General features: G+C 34.5%; 1 protein-coding gene across 1 annotated transcript in view; it reads right to left on the bottom strand.

Annotated features, from left to right (window-relative positions):
• The window catches only part of LOC136028707 (muscle-specific protein 300 kDa-like), a gene marked incomplete in the record, with an annotated part of 463,479 nt that overhangs the window by 333,180 nt on the left and 110,691 nt on the right, over positions 1-19,608 (bottom strand). Inside the window, 4 exon segments of the mRNA XM_065706609.1 lie at positions 5,629-5,793; positions 8,743-8,883; positions 12,591-12,808; positions 17,762-17,963. Of these exon segments, the coding sequence (XP_065562681.1) occupies positions 5,629-5,793; positions 8,743-8,883; positions 12,591-12,808; positions 17,762-17,963 (726 nt within the window).

Here is a 19,608-nt window from a genome sequence, read left to right as displayed (position 1 = left end):
AACGGGGCTGATTTTCAAAAAAAAAAAACGAATAAGATGGAGCAGATATTTTGACGAATATATTTGACTATATTTTATATATATATATATATATATATATATATATATATATATATATATATATATATATATATATATATATATATATATATATATATATATAATATATTTGATTATATATTTAATATATTTGATATAATATATTTGATAATATATTTGATATAATATATTAAATATATAATATATTTGAATATATTTGACTTCTTCTAAACATCCTCAGTGCTAAAAAATAATTGAGGAAAAAGGGCATATGTGAAACAAAAAAATAGCCTTTTGAAGTAAACAGTACCTAACCATTAAAGAGATTGAAAAAAAAAAAATGAAAGACCATTCAAAGCTTGGATTGGACAATGATTCTTTCTCTAGAAACTACTGAAGCCCGTCTGCTGATTTGATTCGTGTTAAGACTGATCTTATTTAAAGTGACAAAGAATGTAAGCTAAATCTTACCAAATTATTGCAAACAGGATTTACAGAAATATTCCCTGTATTTCTGATCAAAGTAAGTCTTATTGTATGTATTTTTTAATTTCAAGTATATTTTCTAAAAGATTGTGATGAACCATTTACTGCGGAAATTAAGGTTGCCTCTTCAAAAAGAAGAAATGATCTGGGTGATTCAAAATCAATATTTTTAGTTTTAGATCTTAGAGATTTATCTGTTAAATGTTTCTAATCGTGTAGCTATTTGCATGTTATCCCAATTATTAGCGGGTTCCGTCAATGTAGAATTTCTTAAAAGAAAATATAGAATCAAATCACGATCAATAGAAAAACACGGTCAGTTTTATCTTTCTCAGAATTGAAATTAACTTTCAATCTTGGTTTATTCTTGAAAGAAACGGAAAGATTCCAGAAAAGATATTCGAAGTTTATCATTGAGTCTAGGGATACATGATAAAATTATAATTTCTTTTTTTCGTAAGGCTTACAAAAGAGTGGGGTGAATGTTCACTATTTTCTGTTTTTGTCTTTTTTAATATTATTCTATTATTTGCTCAATGATTTTCATTGGTAACCATTACACTATAAAATTTCTTCAATTACCTTTCTCTTTGTAAGTTTCATTCTTTTTCTTTTCATTTTTTTTTCACGGGATTAAGATCACCATTATTTTCATTTTGTCTTTTTTTTCTTCGTTTTTATTGTACGTCACAGATAGCCAATGCGGTCTCAAAATGTATTTACTAAAGATTTTATGATAATTCTCACAGCATACCCTGTTTATATCCAATTTTATGGCAGCTCATTTTTTTAATCAGCCATAATTTCCTAGTTTACAAAATTTCAGCGAAATTTCCTAGTTTAGAAAAAAATCAGCCAAGTTTCCTGGTTTAAGAAACTTCCTATCAAGAATGTCCTTGATCACAAAATCCTAGGTAGGCAAGAATCCAACTGTAAACCACTACCCTCTTCTAGGTTTATTCAGGTTCGGGGAAATCGTTTATTTGGCAAAAATAGATTATTGATCTAATTCAGAATCTCCAAAGTTTATCTGAAACCTAATAAAAATGGATAAATAACTAATTTTTTTTCGCGAGCAACTGAATTTTTATTTGGTAAGTTTTTTATTCACCACACTTGGTAACAAAGCTTGCCTAACATTAAATTAATGTTTTATGAGGGAATTACAGTTAAAATACTTGAACAAAATGAATTTTCGAAACAGCTTTTTCGAATATAAATTTAAAAAGAACTGCTTGACTATTTCAATTAATTCTTTGTTCATATTTCTATATTTGCCAATACTAATAATGTCAAGTCATATGATTTGTCACTTCTATTACTACTACTACTACTACTACTACTACTACTACTAACAACTCACCACAGCACCAAGCCACCTGAGACTAAAACAACTACGCACGGTACTTCTCCAAAACAACCTATTCAAAGCCTCCATCTTTACACCCTCCCATGAAGTTCCCATTTCCTTAAAAATTTTCTTTATGACATCCTCCCACCCCAGATGAAAATGACCTGCTTTCCATTTAGCCCTAAACGGTTGGCCGAAAAGGAAAATCTTTGGTAATCATTCATCCGCAGAACGTGCCCTAGCCATCTCAACCTTTCTTTCATTATAGCCCAAGAAACCGGGATTGAACCACATTTTTCGTACAGCCTACTTTTTGAAATACGGTCAGTCAGCGGGGTACCCAGAATAATCCATAAGCAATTTCTCTGGAAGCCATCTAGTAAATCTTCATCCGCTTTTCGAAGCGCCTATGTTTCAGAGCTATATTTGACCACTGTAATTACTGTACCTTCCAATACTCTAATCTTGGTTTACTGACTCATCTTTCTATTCTTCCAAACTTTCTTTAACTGTGAAAAAAACACCCTGAGCCTTAGCTATTCCACTTTTAACATCTTCACTGCTCCGACCGTCTTTACTAATAATACTACGAAGGTAAGTGAAGCTGCCCACCTGATCAATCTTTTCATTACCCAACGTCACCTTTCCATCCTCAATTATTCCTAACCTTTGTGACTTAGTCTTCTTAACATTAATTTTCAAAGATATTCTAGCACCCTGAACTTGCGAAACCTCTAAAAGTTCATTCATTTTACTCACACTTTCATCTAGGATGCTTAAATCATCAGCATAATCTAAGTCCAGGAAAGTTTTTCCTCCCCATTTGATTCCGTGCCTTTCATGTGCCCCTTAAGACAAATTCCATCTAAATGATCCACATAAAGGGGGATAGAATACAACCCTGCTTAACTCCTGATTTAATACAAAACTAGCTGCTAAACTCATTTCCTAGCTTAACCGCAGCAGTGTTATCCTCGTACATAGCACTAATCACTCTAATGTATTTGTTTGGTATACCATGCAAGGATAAGACCTTTGCTAAAGCTCTTCTTTCAACAGAATCGAACGCTTGCTCATAATCTATAAAACTAAGGGCCAAAGGTGTTTGACAACTAAGAAATTTCTCAATTATTAACCTAAGAGTGAAAATTTGGTCAACACACCCTCTACCTTATCTAAAACCGCGCTGTTATTCTCTTAAAACTTTGTCTACGGCATCTCTCAGTCTAAGAAGTATCATATTACTAAGTAATTTGCTACCTACAGAAACCAGACTAATGCCTCGATAATTACGACACTCACTCTTATCACCTTTCTTACACAATGGTTTAATTAAGGTTTTCCTAAAATTGTTAGGTACTTCCCCTTTTCAAAAATCATATTCATAATCTTTAGTAACTTATTTCTAACCTCAAAACCACCATATTTAAGAAAGTCATTTACCATACTATCAGCACCTGGAGCCTTATTATTTTTTAATCCTTTTAGCACTGTCGCTAATTCTTCCTCACAAAACAAATCTTCTTTCACATCTAGGGTATCACAAACTTTTTCATTTTCTTCCATGTCTTTCCCTGCAACTGTATCTCGATTTTAGCACATTCTCAAAATGTTCCGCCCATGTCTCTTTAACTCTTTCCTTATCACTAATTGTGGTCCCGTTCCTATCTTTAAATGGGACATGTCCGGATTGACTACTCCCTCTCAATTTATTAATATACCAGTACAATATTTTACTATTATGCCGTCTGCCTCCATCTTCCAAATCTTCGGCAATTTCATCCATGGCCTCCACTTCAAACCTCCTTAGTTCGTATTTTAATACTTTCTCCACTTTCTTTACATTCGTTTTGTTGTCATATGATCTATCACTGAGATAATTCTTGTAGAGGCTTCTTATCCTCTCTATTAAACATTTTCAAAGCTTTTTCACTAATATTCCTAGCTGCAGTCTTCACTTTCTTCCCTGTGACACCATCAGCGACTTCACAAATTGTTTTTCTAAAATTATTCCAACCATCTTCCACATTGTCAAATTTTAAACTCTCAAGTTTAGTATTGAACAGTTTCTGGCAAGTTTCTCTCAAATCCTCATTATCCTTCCGAAATTTCAGCTTTAAATTAACCCTAGACACTACTAGATGGCGATCTTTACTTTTAACATCGAAAACAGCATATACCCTAGTACCTTGTATTGATCCTGCCAGTCTCAGGTTTACTATAACATAACCAATAAGGTTTGCTGTCTTACCATCACGTAAATATCATGTCAACCTATGGGTTATTTTATGATCAAGCACCATATTGGTTATAACTAGATTGTTATACCTACAGTATTGCAGAAGTCTCTGGCCATTAATGTTTTCTTTTCCTACACCAAATTTAACTTGGGTAGGATACCATCTATCCCTATTTCTACCGTCCTGGGCGTTAGCATCTTTCAGTAAAAACACCATATTTCTAGTTGAGACTCTGACTATCTACTCCTGTAACTGTAAGTCAAATTAATCTGGGTCACTACTATCACCGCCAGTCGGCTCAACCATTATACACCGCCAGTATCACCGCCAGTCATTTACTACTATAACTGATACCCTCAACTTTTTAGTCAGAAAATGAGCATACCTTCCCAGTTTAAACAAGACTTAGCAGCTTCCTTATTCATCATGAGCCCTACTCGCAGTCTATGTACTCCATCCTTCCTGCCTGAGTAAGTAAATTTTATATCACCTAATTTCCTGCTTCCTACCCCTGGGATAGGAGTTTCTGAAACTCCTAATAAGTTCAGCTCGAATCGTCTGAATTTGTCAGTCAAAATGTCGATACAATAGTCATTTATTAACGTCGTAACATTCCAACTTCCGATTTCCTTGTTCTCTAAATCATTGAAATTGTTTTGGCCTAAGGAAAAGCAATGATCCTGGATACCAGTGCAAGATGGGGATCAACATATCTTCTCAACTCTACACTGAAGCGCTTAAGCTGGCTTAGAACCGGACAGTAAGAAGTCCCTGAGACCTCCAGTATGAATGGAGGCTTTGTACAATCCTTTTCCCATCTTGGTCACAACATGGTTTTCAGCACTTAGCGATGTTCTTCTATCAACAAAAGTCGAAATCCTGCACAGACAGTCCCAAGCCTATTACCTGCGACTCATTATATATTCATGACTACAAATATTATGCTACTATGGGGATCCATAGTAGATGAATTAACTAGGAAGAGGTTTTTCAGTCCGAAAATGCCCGTCTAAACAGACCAAGCCCAGAAGAATTATCCATTAATCAGAGTCCCGTGCGAATGCTGTGTCGTTTACTAGGCTATAATTTCCTCGAGGGGCGCCACTCAAGTCAGAGCCAGAGTCAGAGCCTCGTTTCATTAGAAACGAGTTTGTCACACACACAAACTCTGAGTGCTCCTTTAGAGAGGTACCCAAGTTCTTCACTGCTGTTTGTGTAGAAAATATCTGGGAAAATAATATTTAAGGTTAACTGTATTTAGGGTTAATAGTGCTAAACTAAACAATAAAAGATACAAGGTGTTTCAGAGGAAAATATAGGAAAAAAATTACCTGGTGGCAAATGCTTTATCCTAACATCTGCTAGCTAATTTATTATTATTAGTGACTTTATGTACACCGTTTAAGAAAACCATGCACATATGTGTATGGACAAATAGCTTTAAAATATATGTTAATTGCATAGACTAGGCATATTTCCCCTGAATGGTGACATAACAATAATATATTTTACCTGAAGTTGTGCCTCGTATGACTGAAAACCTTGATTATTTATGAAGTCCCCGTTGGATAGTATTTCTTCTGCCTTTATGATCCATCTTTGAATTTCATCTACTCCCGATTGAAATTCTTGTCGATTTCTTCGGATCTCTGCAGCATGCAAGTAATGATGAACATTCTACTCAAAGAATTTTTTTTTTAATTTCACTTGTTCATTTCAACCAGTTATCAATAAATAATCAGTCTTGAAAGTAGTATCATTTTGATAACATAGTTTTCTTTTCTGAATTATCATAATAATGTTCGCTAAAGTACTGTAAAACTTTACTTCTAAGGAATATAATTATTTTTGAATATTCAAAATAGATTTTTTAGCAAATCTAAATCTCTCTTTCACTGTGGTTCGTAGCTCAAAAATATACAGGCGAAGAAAAATCTGAAATGTGCGATTGATCTTGAATAGAATGGGCAATTTTTCAATTGCTAAATAATATATGGTAAGATCGTACTATTTTGTCAATGCCTTTTTTATACCTTTCGTCTACCCTCCAAAAAAAAATAACAATACTTGCAAGATCTCAGTACACTTCAGTGGTTTCTCATTACGCAGGAGAGCATGTCAAAATCAAGCAAATTTTTAAGTTTAGAAACTATGCTGGATGAAAAAACAGTGTCCCCCTCTGAATCCTCATTTACACTAAACAATTCACACAAAATATTTTAAGCCAATAAAAGTTTTTTGTTTGTCTTATTTGTTGCTTTCTTAAATTTTTTATTGAGTCGTCCATAGTTTTTTATTGGTCGATAGTACTTTATTTTGTCTCTCCAGCTTTTTATTGTTCTCTTTGTCGCTGCTATCGGAGACATGATTGAAATGTTCGGCGTTCTTTCATTACTATAAAGTTACTTTGAAAATTCTGACTTCTGTCATCATTTTTCAGTTGCATCAGACACAAACGGTCTAAAAATTATATCAACTCTCTAGCTAATTAAAGCCAATAGACAAATAAATCTTCCCTCTACTCGTCACTGGAATGGCTATCCCGAAATAAATTCTGTTTTTGAATAAAGTATCCTAAAAAAAAAAAAAACAGAAAAATCCTCTTTAGTAAATAAATTCAAAACTGCATTCCTACGTCATTTTCCCTTCAAATTGAGTTTTCGTTCAAATTAAGACATTTACCACAACTCTTATCATGACACTGTCTAGCTTAATCGTATCCCTTCCATAAAATGCTCCCACCTGAGAATTAGAGCACTTCCCTTTTATTTTGTGGCTGTAAAGGCAGTGGTCTTCTGCGTCTGGCAGGTTCCCAACTCATTGTTTATCCACTTGTGCTAGCAAATCGTACTTACTGTCTTTGGTATGTCCCGCAAAGAAAAAAAACGATCTAGTGAGAAGTTCTCCAGAAGATCAAGGCAATTTCTTTGGGGGTAGGAGCGGATATTTTTATAGAGAAGAAATAATACGCTGTTGACCCCCCTAATATCTCTTAAATTGACCGATATTATGTTGAGGAGCTAGTTAAAAGTATAGCTTTCAAATGTATGCAATAATAATAATAATAAAGAAAATGCCTTCACTTGTTTATATTTAAAAACACAAGTTATTTTCTGGAGTGTCCTCGTATAAAAAGAGCAAAGCGGTCACGTTTGGTCATGGTCCCATGAGTTTTTTTCGAGCCGGAGTTATCCAAGCAAAATCAGGCTTTACCAGGTGTTAACCACAGTCGCGTACAAGGGAGATAAGGGCGATGGTTGCTTTGTTTCTACCCTTCCCTCAATTTTTATGGTTTTATTATTTTAACTATAATTTTGTCCTTTTTTTGGGATTACCCCTCCTTCCAAAACAAATCTCTAAAAAACGTAAAGATTAGTCAATCAAGACTAAATATTATAGCTCAGAGATCACTTGAGCTCCAATACTGACATCTATAGAGACACATAGCCTTGCCAAAGAGATGTCGAGAGCTTTTCCTAGGTTTTCAGCAGATAAATCTTTTGGCTCTACTTGTGCGCACCTGTTTATTAACTATTCCATATTTGGACCCTAAAATAGGATTTCTCGTTTTACTGGAAAGTTCATAAGGGTTGCTTCTATCCACGCCGGGATGCAATAAATTAATTTTGAACGGATTTCAATAGCTTGCATTTGAAAAAAAAAATCTATTGAAAAATAAAACTGTGGGACATTGCACTGATTACTACGAACAGAATATATGGAATACGACATGCAACATAGTGAAAAACACCCACTATGTAAACAGCCTTTAGGATATAAAATTGCCTACTCAAGAGGATAAATAAGGAGAAAAAATCAAGAAAGTGCGTAGAATCCAGCATGTTGAAAGTTAGTAAACTAACAATGATGTGGCACAATTCAATTGCTCATATCGACAGAAAAAATAAATAAGGATATATTATTCACCATTATTACAAAGATACTTTTGATAAAATATCAAAATGTTTTTTTGATAAAAAAAAACATTCCAACACAGATTAGAAGAAAATTTTCTTTTGTATAGCTTGGCGAGCTGAATTGTATGGCTAGGCTACTGAATTTTTCACGTGTTTGGCCCGTATTGTCCAGTCACTGAAACTTAAACAATTATTAAACACGTTCAAATGCGGTGATAAGTAATAAACTGTACTTAACACGGTGGGTCAGTTTATAATGACCTCATTGATCAGTTTCGCCAGGGGGATGCTACGAATCAAAGTCTATGTGGATGCACGAAAACTCAGTTCATTTATTGTACTGACATTGCGCAGACAATAATTATTGTTAAACATACAATACGCCGAATGAGTGTGGATACCTATGATGTAGTCAACAATCGTTATTACAAAGACAACATATTGTTATTACATATTACGATAAATAACTATTTTCTGAGTTTTTCTTTCTAGACTAGCCTACGCATCTAATATCTGTATCTTTGCGTTTTTACACGTATTTCCAAAAAATATTCTGGAAAAGATCCTTGATAATTCTCATGGCGGGTTATCGAAGAGATAACTTTTTTTTATTCATATAGGATAGGAAAAGAAAAAGAATAATAGTTTTAGAGGTGTAAATGCATAAAAATACAAAAAGATCTTCCTTTCTATTACAATAACATCTTACCTTAAAAAGATCTTCCCATTTGTTAGAAACTTCAACATAATTTTCATGAACTTCTTTTCCTACTGAGCTTTCACAGGTTGCAGCCAAAAATGTTGACGTGTCACTAAATAGCTGGTATTTCTCCTTCCATTTCCCCAAGTCCTGAAGAAAAGAAGATCATTTATTTCAAAAGCTCTGCGTATGTCTAGAGACAATGATTGTAGAGGGGTGTGAGGACAAATGATTGTATGAGAGGGGTGTAGAGGGGTTGTTGCTGTTCTTTTTTTTCATAAAAGTAATTCGTGAAGGACAGAGAGCATTGAAAAATTGAATATAGATGGGACGTTTGAAACTTAAAAAAGATATAAAATGTTTTAATAATTTCATTAGTTGAATTGAGTGCAGTTTAACCAAGCAGATTTTCTGATGATAAAACGTAAAGGTCACTAGGTATTCAAACTCCCAAGTCAGGAGAATCTAAGGCGGTCCCAATTCAAAGGCCATCCCTTATTTTTATTCCGACAATTTCTTAAAGGACAGATACAAGCCATGTTATCCATATTTAACCTGTCAATGGCAGAGAGGATAACATGTTTTTTTCAAGAGATATCAAGACCTTATTTGCCTTAACTGTATTTTCAATCGTGAACAAGTGAGCAAAAAAATATATAAAATTTCAAGCATAAGCAAATGTTTATAGATTAAGTAAGTGATATCACGGCCGATGTTTTTTTTCCTCTCATGGAAAAAGTGGCGTCATCAGGGGGTGGGGGACAAGGGGGCATTTGCCCTTCCCACAAAAATTTGGAAAGATAATTATTATATATCCCATTTCCATCGACTCTCCGGATGTGGGCCCCTCTTGCCCCCTCCATAAAAGTGCTGGAGCTATGCCCCTGCATGGTACCCTTTAACCAGCAACGTCTTTAAAAATGATTTTTTAGTATTACGATAAATTTGTCTCCCAATATATAGCCGTACTTTTGTATTGGAATTCTTCCCTCTCGAAATTTTTGGTCGATTCGGAAAAACGTAACAAAAATACACATAAACCTAACCCAAACATGACCAAACCAAACTTTCGATGAGTTTTTAAAGTTTATTTACCCTTCTCCTGGAGAAAAATTTTCATCCGCTTCCGCAACAAATAAGCAATTTGGCTCACGAACTGTGAGCCAAAAAGAGTATTTTTAAGGTAATTTTTTCTATTAGACATTACCTACACACGATATTTTTTATCGTTAGAAGTTAGAACCCTCCCAAGAGGTATCCAAGTAACACCCCAGAACCCTCCCAAGAGGCATCCCAGTAACATCCCAGAACCCTCCCAAGAGGCATCCAAGTAACACCCTGGCAAATGAAAATCAATCACTTTAGAGCCAATATTACCACTTAAGCCATAAATAAAATTGATGTTGATATGAAATTAAACTCAATCACTTTTATCTTCCAAAAAAACATCGATGAACAACTTGAATGTTCTTGTTAGAGCATAATGAGTAGACAATACATTAATGATCACGGTACCCAAAGGCATTTGCCTTTCTATTTGTTTAAGCTCAATATGACAATACAGCGATTAAAAATTCCTTTTCATCATAAATGTTTAGCTAGTGCCAAATTGTCACCTACACATTCTCGGTTTAATTGCACTGTCCAAACAAAATGACATGACGAATGACTTGACACTCAGAAAAACAGCTGACAAAATGCTTTAATGATTTCACCTTTACAAAAAATATTGTTACAATAGTTAATATTTAAAATTTTAAACAATCAGAATTTTAAACAATTCATGGTAACGAACTGTAGGTAAGGAGCGACTCGGCCCAGTAGTAGCCGAACCTCTAAACTACAGAATATTGATAACAATTGATACATCGAAAGAATTGGCTTTTGATGCTGATTCCAAATATATAAAATTTAATGTTAAGTTTTAATGTTACCCATCAAAAGCTACAACCCTGAGAAAATTCTCCTGATTTTCAAAATAGGGGGGGCGCATAGCAAAGAATTGTAACTTGCTTGGGGTATTTAATTATACAAAATATTTCTCAACGTGGCTATGTTGAAAAACTACCACTTCAAGATGGTAAAAATGTAGGAAACCCACTGTTTACTTAGATTTGTAACTCAGTTTGATACGCTACTAGTGAATCACCTTAACAGAAACTCCAAAAACTATACCTTATTTGTCACTATGATTTCAAAATGAATTCATTCATCTTCTGGCATCTACAGTTCGAAATCAACTAATAAACGAGGATTTTGGTTTGATTCAAGTCCTGATGTCTCTCATTGAGAACAAATGTCCCAATTCGTAAGGTATGTAGATGTTAAATTATCAATAAAAAAGTTCACATCAAAGAATGTCTTTTATGCTTGATTTAAATATATCCTAAAGATACAATGTCGATCGAAAATGCAATTTTCGAGAAATTAAAATTCCGTTGAAATTTGATTCACAAAACGGCAGAACTTGTCACATTGTTATTATAATGCTACCGTGGTCCAGTGGCCAATCTAGAGAAAAATCTTTGGGGAGGCCCAACGTGACAAGGGCGCCAACGAGCAAAATTTGGGGGGGGTCAAGGTGACAAAGGTGCCAATAATTGACCAAATTGACAAATTTATTCTTAAAAAAAAGTAAAAAAGACAAAAACAGGATAAGAGGGTGTCAGAAAAAATCGGGGGTGTGCCCTCGGCTCCCTGAATCCACCGGTGCCACGCTGACAGGCCAAACAGCTGACGCTCAACAAAGAATAATGGAAAAAAAATCATAAAGCATTATTTGTAAATTATGATAACCATTCATTGAATTTAATAGGAAGTACTGCAGCTAAACAAGACCCATTCGCTGTGATGTGTTTTGGAATAATTGAAAACATTTATCACTTGCGGAAATTTTTCTTACGGAAGTAAAGAACAAAGTTGAAACTTAAACGAACAAAATTATTGCTTCACAGATCATGCAAGATATGTCTACAAAACTAGCTGAAATAAAGTGACTCGTGATCTTTTCCAATATCTGTGGAATTCTAGAAACTAGTGCTTTTATATGAGCCTGGTTCAGCTTTTTTTCTTTTTAATTATTAATCAAAATTTACTGAAATCATGGTTGGTGAAAGAGTATTCAGACGCTTATATTATTAGTTTTTTATTTTCTGCAAGCTGCTCCTAGAACTTTCCGCTCATAAGAGAATATCCTGTTTGTTTTCTTGGGAGTATGGTTTGGTTTTACGTTTTCAGTAAAGTTATAGTTTTCAGATTTTCACACATATTCAAAAATATCACGAGTCCTGAGTATCAGTTTATTTGAGCTAGTTTTGTAGATATACCTTACACAATCTGCGAAGCAATAGTTTTGTTAGTTTAAGCGTCAGCTTCTCTCTGTACTTCCATAAGAAAAATTTTTTTCCATCAATTTATTCAAATGCAAAAATGGTTATTCTGCTGCATTTTAAAGTCAGATATTTACCTTTTGCCTGTTTACCATACTAAGCAAAAACAACCAGTTTTAGCAAATATAACTTAAAAAAAAAACTAAATAGACAGAAAAATCAATACCAATACAGGAGTCTTAATTAGATCTTTCTTCATAGTAAGTTAACAAAAATTGAAGAAAAAAAAACAATTGGACATAGTAAACTGAAAAAACAGACTACTCAGACACTGCTTTATTGCATCCTTAGCCTCTTATACAGCAGGTTTACAAGTTTTTCAGTTTACCAACCAATTACCAGCCTTTGCGTAGTTAGTCAGACAATTTAGCTTTATCTATTAATACCAAACCATAAGATGCTTCGATTCAAAAACAGATGATTTGATTAGAACGAATGTCTAACTAGAGAATAACAGTAGGCGAATACCTGAAAAAATTCTAATCGTTCATCATCAGGAAAATTAAGAGCTTCATTTGCTTTTTTTAGCCATTCTTTTAGATCACTGCAGACTGGAGTCCAGTGTCGCCAGTATCCCAAAACTTCCTCAAGCATTGCTTGAACACAACGGAGTTCTGTAGAAATGACTCTCCATTTTTCACCGGAGTCGTATATAAACTGTACTATATCTTCCATTTCCTTGGCATCTGAAAGTTAAAAGACTATTTTTTCAAGTTGAATCTAGTTAAATTATATCGAAACGATTGAAGCATACAAAATGATGAGGCTACGAAGTTGAATAAAACGCAATGGCAAAAGGCTGTACTTTTGAAAAAGAAGCAAAGGAAAAAAAAAATTACAGTTACTTCTATGAAATACCCCCTACCGCTCAAGTTGTTCATTCATTTGCGCATAGCAGACCCGGTTTTTGTTAGTTTCTTTCAGCTTAGCCTGAGGCAAGACAAAGAGGAGTGACAGAAGAAATGGAACATATATAATTTAGGCTATATGTTTACACATTAGAGGGGGGGTGTAAGTTATTTGGACAGTGTGAAGTTAGAAAACAATTCTTACTACATGATATGCGGAATAATTGTACCATTAGGCAACACATTAGGCATGCAGACCCGCTATACTTTACAACACTCCTCCCTCCTAATGTGCAAATATATAGCCCAATAAAGTACTATATTTTTATCATATTTTAGGTATATTTCATTAGATCGTTCAACTTCCGGTCGTTTTTGAATTTGAACAATTATAGGAACTTATTTCTGCCGATCTTAAGTATAATATGGCATTTACTTTTCCTTGAAAAACCTCTTATTCGGAAAGTTTTTTTTGAACTAATATTTTGAAATGTGTACCTTCAAAAACCGATTTAACGATACTGCCTAAATATTTTTAAAATCCCTGGCTACACAATTTGATAAGAATAATTTCATAAGTGTGCACTCTAAGCGAACATGATTTTTATAGCAATACACTTTTCTGGAAGAATTTAGCCCCTATTTGAAGACTTCATTATAGTCCCCTTTAACTGATGTAGTTTATTGACTAATTATAGCCAATGCTCAAACTTTGCCTAAAATAAAGAGCCATAAAGCTTTGATATGTTCTTTATTTATTTTTTGTTCTAAAGCCACGTCATATGGGTCGTAGAAACTTGTTCTAAAGCCACGAAAAAGGTCGTAGAAACTTTGGACAGGACTCATTTGACTAAAATTGAAGGTTCTAGCACATTTTTAAAAGTAAGATGTTATGGGAAGACAACCTACTCATTTCCCACGCCCTCTCTAGCTACCCTCCTCGGAAAGACAACAGATCAAAATGTTGAGATAGCAGTTTTATTCAAAATAGTTTAGAAGTTAAATAACTGTACCAATGGAGATGACATGGCCCACCACAGCCCCTGGGGAAAGGGGTGTAAGTTATGCAAGGTGCCCGTTGTTTACAAATAGGAATTGCGATTGGGAAAATGAGGGGAATGTTTGACTCTGGTTCTCCAAAAAAGTCGTAAGGTATCAAGGTGAAAGTTTCAGGAAATGTTGAGGGGGTGTTGACTAAAATCAGAACACACTAAGTGCATTCTGGTTGTGCCAAAAGGGCGAATCAGCAATGTCTAAGAAACTTTTGGAGTATTTTGAAGGGTATGTTGAAAGGTTTTCGGAGGGCAGCAACAGCCCACTTTTCCATTTTTAAAGGAGGTCCTCTCCCTTAATAATGATAGAAATTTTGAAAAAAGTCATATTGTTTAGAATAGTCAAAAGGTCTAATAACTATTTCTCTGGTGATGCCATAACCCCCAGAGTCCCCAGGGCAAGGCTTGCAAATTACACAATTTTCTAGTGTTCTACATATAGGATCTACATATAGCATACTATTGGGGAAGTAGGGAATATTTGATCCCTGGTATCTCAAAAAAGGCCAAGGGTATTAAGCTGAAACTTCAGGGAATTTTGAGTGGGATATAGAAAAGATACCATTTGCATCCAAGTTACGAAGACCAAGCTACTAAGGTAATGTTTCAGGAACAGTCAAGGGTGTTTGCACTGCAGGTAGTCACAGTCACAGTCGCAGTCGCAGTTGGAATTAGTCGTAGTCATAAGCAGTTATAGTTTAGTAGTGTATACTCAAGTCCAATTCAACCATTAAGATAATTGTGCAGCTTTTTTGGAGGGGGGTACTCACCTCCTATCCTAGCTTCATACTGAGGAGTATATAAACTTCAAGTTAGATAACGGGGTGTGAGGGGATGGCAGCCTCCCTTGCATTTAAGAGAGCTTTGAATAAAAAAAAGTTCGTGGTAACAAAATTTAAGTAAAGAGCAAGGCCTCGCTCGATCGAAAAATACCTCTAAATGATATAATTTGATTACACGATCACGTAAAACAAATTTATTTTAAGTAAACATTCTGCATGTGGTATTATCACCACTTTTATTTACAATAGTAATGGACTATGTACTCAAACAATCTACGGGCTATGGAGTAAGCGTCAACAGCAAGCAACTTGCACATGACTTTCCAGATGATATAGTATTGCTAGAAGACGCCAAACACCGATTACAGCTGCTATTCAATGAAATCTCACAAAAAGCCCGAGAGGTCGGATTGTCGATCAATGTCGACAAATCAAAAAGTATGTCCACGTCTGGCTCCCCCTTAGCTGTTCAATGCTCCGATAAAACTGTTGAACAGGTCCAAGAATTTAAATACTTATGAAGCTAGAAAAAGAATACTGGAGATATAACATTTGAAATCAAGAGAAAGATTGGACAAGCATCAGGTGTCTTCAACATACTGACACCAATTTGGAGAAGTAACAAGTACTCACTTCGATTAAAATTGCACCTGTTCAACAGCAATGTGCTGTCTATATTGATGTACGCCAGTGAATGTTGGAAACTCAACCAAGAACTGGAGAAACGTATCCTTGGATTTGAAAACATTTGCCTTCGAAGGATCCTCAATTCATGTGGCAGCAGAAAATTACTAATAGGGAAATACGGCTGAAAACGAACCAACCCATTGTGACCGAAGTTATGAAGAATCGAAGATGGACACATTTGGGTCATGTTCTACGCATGCCTGAAGACAGACTGCCCTCAAGAGTGTATTATGGAAAGATAATCTAGACAATCCCAACCTGGTAAAAATTTCCCTCAGACAACTCCCCTTATCATCTCCACATGTAAAATTGGATCAGCAAAAAGGAAATAAGACAAAAAAAAATTGTATAAGAATTCTGCCCCCCCCCCGGAACAAAGTGGCTATCTCAAAATTTTTAATTGGACAGCTTTAAGGAGAAAAGGGGGTGAGGAGGTCTAGTTGCCCTCCAATCTTTTTGGTCACTTAAAAAGGGCACTAGAGCTTTTAATTCCGTTTGAATGAGTCTTTTCCCGATATTCTAGGACTATTGGTTCGTTACGATCAACCCTGGGAAAAACAAACAAACATAACAAACAAATAAACCCGCGCCTATGATCTCTCTTCTTGCAAAAAGTACAAAATTCCACATTTTTCCAGATGGGAGTTTGAAACGTTCCACAATAGGGCTTTCGGTTACGCTGAATCTGATGGGATCATTTTCATTAAAAATTCCTTGAATTTTAGGGGGTGTTTCCCCATTTTTTCAAAAATCAAGCAAGTTTTCTCAGGCGAGTAACTTTAGATACTTAACAATTAACTTAGTGAATCTTAAGAACAAAATAAGAACATCTTTCGATATATGTATTGATATCAGAATTCTATTTTCCAGTTTCGATTAAAATTGACCCGCGTCGCTCCTCACTTAGAGTTCGTTACCACGAAAAGTTTCAAAATACATAAAACTCCTTTAATGTTTCAAATATTTTTCAAGCTATGACACTATTACTGCAAGTTTGTTTCACAGCAGGGTTTTTATATATAAGCCCTGCACCGAATGTAGCTTACTTTTTTTCAGTTCGGGTGATAAGTATGCTCGGGCAAACACCAGACATGGTGCGCACATAGTCATAGCTTTATACCATCGTTTTCTAAGTTTTCTAGAATTTTATGGCCAATTTATTTCACTTTTTTATTCAACTAGTACTACGATTAAGCGCCTTTACTGGGTGATAAGATTATAACCAAGAAAATTGATCGAAATTGATCATACTATATGGATCATAAGTGCTTCTTCGTGTGCAGAGTCTTGAAAAATTTCTACGGCATTCGATCACGCACTGCAAGTGTTCAGAGTAGGTAAAATCACATCCTTGGTCTAGTAAAAGATTTTACTTGATGGAGCTGGTACTATGAAACACCGCTTGGACCGTTTACCCTGTTCTTTTTCATTGTTTCTTCATACAACCTTATTGGTTAAGTGTGGGTTATAGAGACAATGAATTTTGAAATTCGGTGAAATTTTCTTTCTCTTTCATCAGTTGCACCATATAAGGCTATTTACCTTTGACTCAGTGTTTTTACTATGTCTATTAGAACTTCAATCCTTTTTCAGTTTTCTTTCGTTCCTTTTCTTGGTCTGTTTTCAAGTGTTGGTACTCTTATCAAAAACGTCCCCAATACTAAACTCGAGTTTGGTATAAGCTGCAATGTAAATGATAGACAACACATTAATGGTAATTTAAAAGGATAATTGAGTGGCAATTACTTTGATGATGCAGTTAAGATTTTATCCGAGCATCTTTGCATTTTTGCACTTATGTCCAGAAGGAAAACACAGGAATGGAAAGCAACTGAGTTAGTCCTTACTTTTGGAGTAGGGAGAAGGGAAGGATCCTATTTATAGTTGGATGCCTAGTCAATATCCAAGTCGAATGTCTATAAAATTGAAATTACCGTACTATTTTTACCATTTTTAAAGAGTATCACCTTAGTAGAAAAAGCTGGAAACCACATAAGAATGGATTTATTTCAAGGTAGAGATATTTTGGGTAGGGGGAAATTCGTCAAAACACAAAAAAAGGCATTTTAAGTAAAGTATAAGAAATCATGGGAACAGTTTCAAGGTTCAAAATTATTTTACTAGCCCGAGAAGAATTGTGTAAGTCATATAGGTAGCCTACCCACTTCTCGATCGTTTCATCCTGTTTGTCAAAGACATTCTCTGCTCTTTTCTCTTTTCCCTATGTAAACATCAAAGTTCCAACAAACAAAACTTTAAGTACCGCTTACCTAGCGTTACAACTTTCCTATACTCGTCAGCAACTTGTTGCATTTCCTGGTAAGCTTTCTCAAATTCCTGGAAGATTTTATTTCTAGAAACAAAGGAGCGATACTGTTCCAAGAGTTGAACAATTTTGTCTTCTCTGCCGTATTTTACAGTCCAAGCACGAAGTTTACTTTCAGTTAAGTGAAGAAAGGCGACAATACAGCACTAAAAAAAATACAGAACATTACGACCTAAAACCATAACTACGAAATAAAACAAACAGTATCGTAACAAATACCTAACTCCGTTATAGAACATCAACATCATTGATTTCTTAGTAGGTCGTAAGAAACATCCTGTCAAAGGTTCCCACTAAAGACAGTAAGGAATGAACTCATCATCCAAATCAGGGAAATAAACGACAAATTATATAATGTTAGACAAAGCCGTATCCAAGAGGCGGGTAGGAGGTTTGAACCCTCCCCCCCAAAAAAATGTTGTTCTGATTCATAAAAACGTAACAAAAATATTTAAACAAATATTTTAAATGTTTTTAATTTTATTTTTTTAGAAACTGCCTCAGAAAAAATTTCCTTTTGTACACGAACTCTGTCCGTACACGAATTCAATACACGAATTCTGTCCATAATCCCCCCTCACCCCCTAAATAAATCCTGGATACAGCTCTGATATTAGACAAAATTGGTATTTCCGAAAGAAAAATAAGAATAATAATAATAGTAATAATAATAATAATAATATTCATAATGATAATAATAATAATAATAATAATAATAATAATAATAATAATAATAATAATAATAATAATATAATAATAATAATAATAAATAACTGTACAATCAGGATGCCGAAGTAGAAAAACTCTTTTCTTATCCTGTCTCATATTCCCAATATTTCAATTTCCTTTTCCTTACTTAGCCTTTTTGTAAAAAGTAAATATATCATAAACGGAATTAATTTTTAACTGCCGCAGTCAACACGGCAGTCATGAAACATATTTACGAGCACACAATCATGAAAGAAAGTTAAAGCGTTTTTCTGTTTTTCACTTTTTAGTACTTTTTCTGCAACAGCAAACTGTTGTGCCTACGCAAAATGCGTCTACTTCTCAGCACTAAAACCTAGAAAGTCAACAAGTCTTTTACAATTCTTTTACAAAAATGGCAATATTTTACAGATACTCCGAGGGAAGGCAATTATCATTTAAATAATACAAGAATGCCGTCACTGCACGAATTCTGTCCATAATCGTTCAGAAAAGATTATGGACTAAAATGAAAAATTTGCAGCTTCTAATCTTTTTTTTTTGTCCAATGAAAAATCATCTCAAATTCCATTATGCATAGATTATGTTGCTAAGAAAATGATTTTTAAGCCCGCCTAATACCGTACAGCCTCAAAAAATTGCACATTCAAGCGAAAATCTACCATCAAAGGACGATCTCGAATTATGTCTTTTAGGTCTGACGACCACTAGTATATTCAACGTTAAACGCATAAACGAGCTATAGGTTACATTATTTTTTCTGTGCTAACACTTATGAAAATGAAATATTTCTGAATTGTTTCGTTTAATTTCCAAATTCCTCACCAGCATAAAAGTGAGAAGTTTCTAAAGTTTGTTTAAAGTTTCTTTTTGGTCGTCTTCTCGAGAGGGGTTGGCACTTATCTTCATATGAAGTGTCCAAACAACAACTGCATTATCCTGTACTGTCTGATCTCTAACAGAATTGCATTTATAATTAACCCAAAATTTCACTAAAAGCAAAAAAGAAAAAAACACATATTCTAATCATAAAATGGAAAGGATTTTAGCCATAAAATTAACTTGAACACAAAAAGATTAGGA

This window comes from Artemia franciscana, chromosome 1 (assembly GCF_032884065.1).
Source record: "Artemia franciscana chromosome 1, ASM3288406v1, whole genome shotgun sequence".
Lineage (NCBI taxonomy): Eukaryota > Metazoa > Arthropoda > Branchiopoda > Anostraca > Artemiidae > Artemia > Artemia franciscana.
This window is presented reverse-complemented; position numbering and strand designations above follow the sequence as displayed.